The 5,000-nt window shown below is 45.5% G+C and overlaps 1 protein-coding gene across 1 annotated transcript in view; it reads left to right on the top strand.

Moving 5' to 3' along the window:
- The window catches only part of ankfn1b (ankyrin repeat and fibronectin type III domain containing 1b), a gene marked incomplete at both ends in the record, with an annotated part of 321,927 nt that overhangs the window by 283,125 nt on the left and 33,802 nt on the right, over window positions 1-5,000 (top strand). Inside the window, 2 exons of the mRNA XM_083636085.1 lie at window positions 3,373-3,561; window positions 4,808-4,921. Coding sequence (XP_083492211.1) covers window positions 3,373-3,561; window positions 4,808-4,921 — 303 coding nt within the window. The remainder of the gene's footprint in view (window positions 1-3,372; window positions 3,562-4,807; window positions 4,922-5,000) is intronic.

The raw sequence follows: 5,000 nt of genomic DNA, 5'->3' as shown, positions 1-5,000 counted from the left end.
GACCAGCCACCAAAGAAGAGCTACACTATGAGGACCAGCCACCAAAGAAGAACTACACTATGAGCACCAGCCAACCAAAGAAGAACTACACTATGAGGACTAGCCACCAAAGAAGAACTACACTATGAGCACCAGCCAACCAAAGAAGAACTACACTATGAGGACTAGCCACCAAAGAAGAACTACACTATGAGGACCAGCCACCAAAGAAGAACTACACTATGACGACCAGCCACTAAAGAAGAACTACACTATGACGACCAGCCACCAAAGAAGAACTACACTATGAGGACCAGCCACCAAAGAAGAACTACACTATAAGGACCAGCCACCAAAGAAGAACTACACTATGAGGACCAGCCACCAAAGAAGAACTACACTATGACGACCAGCCACCAAAGAAGAACTACACTATGAGGACCAGCCACCAAAGAAGAACTACACTATGAGGACCAGCCACCAAAGAAGAACTACACTATGACGACCAGCCACTAAAGAAGAACTACACTATGACGACCAGCCACCAAAGAAGAACTACACTATGAGGACCAGCCACCAAAGAAGAACTACACTATGAGGACCAGCCACCAAAGAAGAACTACACTATGACGACCAGCCACCAAAGAAGAACTACACTATGAGGACCAGCCACCAAAGAAGAACTACACTATGAGGACCAGCCAACCAAAGAAGAACTACACTATGAGGACCAGCCACCAAAGAAGAACTACACTATGAAGACCAGCCAACCAAAGAAGAACTACACTATGAGGACCAGCCACCAAAGAATAACTACACTATGAGGACCAGCCACCAAAGAAGAACTACACTATGACGACCAGCCACCAAAGAAGAACTACACTATGAGGACCAGCCACCAAAGAAGAACTACACTATGAGGACCAGCCACCAAAGAAGAACTACACTATGACGACCAGCCACCAAAGAAGAACTACACTATGAGGACCAGCCAACCAAAGAAGAACTACACTATGAGGACCAGCCACCAAAGAAGAACTACACTATGAGGACCAGCCACCAAAGAAGAACTACACTATGAGGACCAGCCACCAAAGAAGAACTACACTATGAGGACCAGCCACCTATCCTAGTCTACTGTCATAGCTAAAAGCCTCCTGTTTCTCTCTGTGTGGTCTTGCTGGGGTTCAGTGCGTTCCTGCGTCCCTCCTGGACCCCGTTCTCCTCCAGTCCTCTCTGAAGTCTTCAGATTCAGAAGCCTTCTCCAGCAAGACCAAGTCTACCTTCACCAGCACCAGGTCTAGACTCCACAGGGGGGATATTCAATCTACTCTGGCTGCATCCATCTACCCCTGCTGATCATGACGTCATAATCAAGCTGACGTCCTGATGGAGTCTAATCGCCAAAAATATATCTATATTTATGTGCCTACAGGCTCATGTATCTTATCATCTAATAAATCATTGTCATTCAAGAAATGGTCTCTCTGGTTGAAATAAGGCTGATATCTGAACGTACAGTTCGTAGCATAATTATGTAAGAGAGGTGGTGCTGCTGCTGCTCAGCCCAAAGTTACACACTGCGGCTTTAACGTTGCGTTGCGTACAAGCATTGCGTATGGTAAGTAGGTTAATACTACAAATTGCTCCACGAGTTTTGCAGGAAAATCGTTTTACAACGCCAGTGTGAATTACGCCTGTGTATGTTCCCACCATTTTGGGCTCCCATGTAACCACATATGACGAATACTCCTCCCTCTCGCGCCGCTCTCACTTTCATTGTCTCATTTTCTCTGTCATTTTGGAGGTGATGTCATGGCTAAAGAGGCACCCGCTCCGTTAAATTAAGTTTATTGAGGAATCTGCATGTGCTCTTTGACAAACAAAGACATTAAAGCAAGTGGCCTGCTTAAACCAAGGCACGGAATCACAGGCAAGAGAGTTCCTCGCAACATCATCACCAGCGTAGAGGCACATGCCTTTTTGAAAAGAAAAACACTTTATTTACTCCTCCAATTGGCCTGGAAATGATTTTGTGATGAAAAATCTTGTTTTTGTTCTCGAGTCTGAGGGAAAAACCCAGCGACCTTTGTACAGGAGGATTTCTGTTCATTGTAACCATTCAGTGGATTATGCCTTTAATCTTTAAACAGCCGACTAAGATGTATTGTCTTTCTCAGCATTGAGCTACATGTCTTTCTCCCCCCGCCTCCCATTTATGTTTTTATGTTTTCTCTTTAGGCAACGCAATGATTTTGATTTGATCTCTCCCCATCCTTTCTACATTACTTTGTGTTCTACTGCACTTTGAATTCACACCATTTGGCCAGTACGTATATATATAAAACGGATCTATTGTTGTCATGTGATTCCGGCTCCCACCCGCTCCTGTTGACTTTTTTTTGTCCCGTCCCCAAAAATGACAGCCTCTACTCAATTTGACAATATATTAGAAAGGATAAAGTCCTTGAGATGAACCCTCTCCTTTTCAAGGGGGTCCCTAACACAAATATACAGAAAAAAAACAGACAGTACATAACACAAACAATACAAATACACACACACACACGAGACGGTCTCCCAGGCCTAGCCACTCCCCCACCCCCAATCCCCCAAAGATAGCATAATACATACAGTAAAAAAAAAATACATAAATGTACACATACCCAGATAAAGCTGAGTTTACATGCATCATGTATCATAAACAAGTTATTTCAATATCACAAATATAAGTCTAATTAGAAGCCAGAGCAGTTTATTCAAGGAGCATGAAACTGCCTCAAAAAATACCAAGACAAACTTTCAATTCTGCTAATAAAAGCAGGTTTAACACAGCAGTATAGAGAGGCAAAGTGACCACCTACTTCCTGCTTCAGCACTGTACCAGAGATTTTCATCCGCCATTTATTTTCCCATACACATTTCGTAAAAGGCGTCTAAAAAGAGTTTTACTGGTTCAAACCAAATGTTCAGCTGACGCTATAATCTGGAGAGACCATAGAACATTTCACTCGGACCAAAACAAAAAACAACGACATTGAAAAAAGATTTTCTTCAAACCCGCATTTCTTTTACGTTTTGGTCTGAGTGAAATGGTATGCGATCTCTCCCGTTTCTAAATATATCTGTACCGTTTGGTTTGAACCAGTAAAACTATTTTTATAAGCATTTTACAAAATGACTATGGGAAAATAAGTGGCGGATGAAAATCTCTGGTACAGTGCTGAAGCAGGATGTGACGTTCCACTTTGGCTCTCTATAGATACGTATGCTTTATTTGACCATGAAACAGAACACAATGGCATTGCATTTGATCACGGTATTGTTTGTTTGCACTCTCTCTCTCATGCTCTCCCTCTCTCTCTCTCTCTCTCTCCTCTTATCTTATGACAGTTGTTAGTCTGGAGGGCCGGGCAGTACACTTGGCCACCTTGGTGCAGGAGGCTGAGCAGCGCGTGTCGGAGCTGGGACCCCAGGGCCCCGGCCCCGGGGAGCTGGAGGCGGAGCAGGAGAGGCAGCGCGAGGCCTGGGAGTGGAGGCTCCGGCTCTTCAGACGCATGCAGACCGGCTTCCAGCACGCCAGTAAGGCCAAGGACGGACCACTGATGATTTTTACCTCCTTCCTCCGAGGAGCTTGTGTTTTCAGTGCCACTTCAGTCCGTCCACCCGTCTGTTTGTCCGTCTGTTAGCAGGATTACAGAAACACTACCGGGCCGTTTTTCGTGAAATCTGGTGGAAGGGTTGTAGCATGGGCCAAGGAAGAAGCCATTCCATTTTGGGGTGGATCCGATCCGGGTCGGGTCAGGAAAGGGGCGGGACTAGGGAAAAGGGGCCCCTGTAGCTAGGGATAGGAAGGTCATAGAGAGTCGGGGTTCGAGTGAGTAGGGGGAGTGGGTGGGTCAGGGTTAGGGTTCTGATCCGACTCACAAAATTGGATCTCATAGCAGACTGGAGTATTGGTTTTGGTTTGGGGCGAGATCTTTTTTGGAGCTGTACTTGGGGGCAGTTTGCAGCTCATTGCCTAGGACACGACTGTGTGTGTGTGTGTCTGTGTGTGTGTGTGTGTGTGTGTGTGTGTGTGTGTGTGCGCGCGTGCGTGCGTGCGTGCGTGCGTGTGTGTGTGTGTACGTGTGTGTGGGGGGTGGGGGGGGGGGTTTGGGTGGGTGCGGGTGTGCGCCTGTCTACATACATGCTCCATCATGCACATACTTAGCGCTTGTGAATGTGTGAGTACAGACTGTGTGTGTGTGTGTGTGTGTGCGTGCGTGTGTGAGTACTACAGACAGTGTGTGTGTGTGTGTGTGTGAGAGTACAGACAGTGTGTGCATAATGCGTCTGTGTTCCCTCTTTAACTGTTTTATAGCCGTTTCATGACACGCCACCCCCCCCTTCCCTCCCACCCAAATCAGTCTGCACTTTGAAACAAAAACGATCTTTTCCCTCATGTACTCATGTCATTTTATGAGTAAGTTGTCTCATAGGCCCTTTTTACAGCAGCCGTTCTGAGGTGGTAAAGCAGGAAGTAAAGCAGGTGTAACCAATAACATTAATGAGGGCCCTGCCACTGGAACACCTCTGGCAGAGCAATGTATTGTAATAGTAAGCTATAATTTTTTATGTATGTGGTCCATTATATAGGTTAGAATGTGTAGCATGTCTTCTTCTACCTACTCTCCATTGCTGTCTACTTATTTGTTCAACCTTCTTTCTTTCTTTCTTTCTTTCTTTCTTTCTTTCTTTCTTTCTTTCTTTCTTTCTTTCTTTCTTTCTTTCTTTCTTTCTGTCACTATATCTGTCTGTCTGTCTGTCTGTCTGTCTGTCTACCCAGACCCTCCAGATGCTCCCAGTGGCGTTGTCCTGTCTGTCAGCAGCAGCACCAGTCTCAGGGTGGACTTCCAGGAGCCTCTCAGTGTCAACTCTGCAGTGGTCACCAAGTATAAAGGTCAGTCCTCACACCAACTATTTGTATACACTTCAGCATGTAGAGAGATGTGATCCTACATAAGATAAGTATTTGAAAA

This window comes from Poromitra crassiceps (assembly GCF_964638095.1).
Source record: "Poromitra crassiceps genome assembly, chromosome: 4".
NCBI lineage: Eukaryota > Metazoa > Chordata > Actinopteri > Beryciformes > Melamphaidae > Poromitra > Poromitra crassiceps.
The sequence above is the reverse complement of the archived record's forward strand: the minus strand, read 5'-3'. Positions and strand labels throughout refer to the sequence as shown.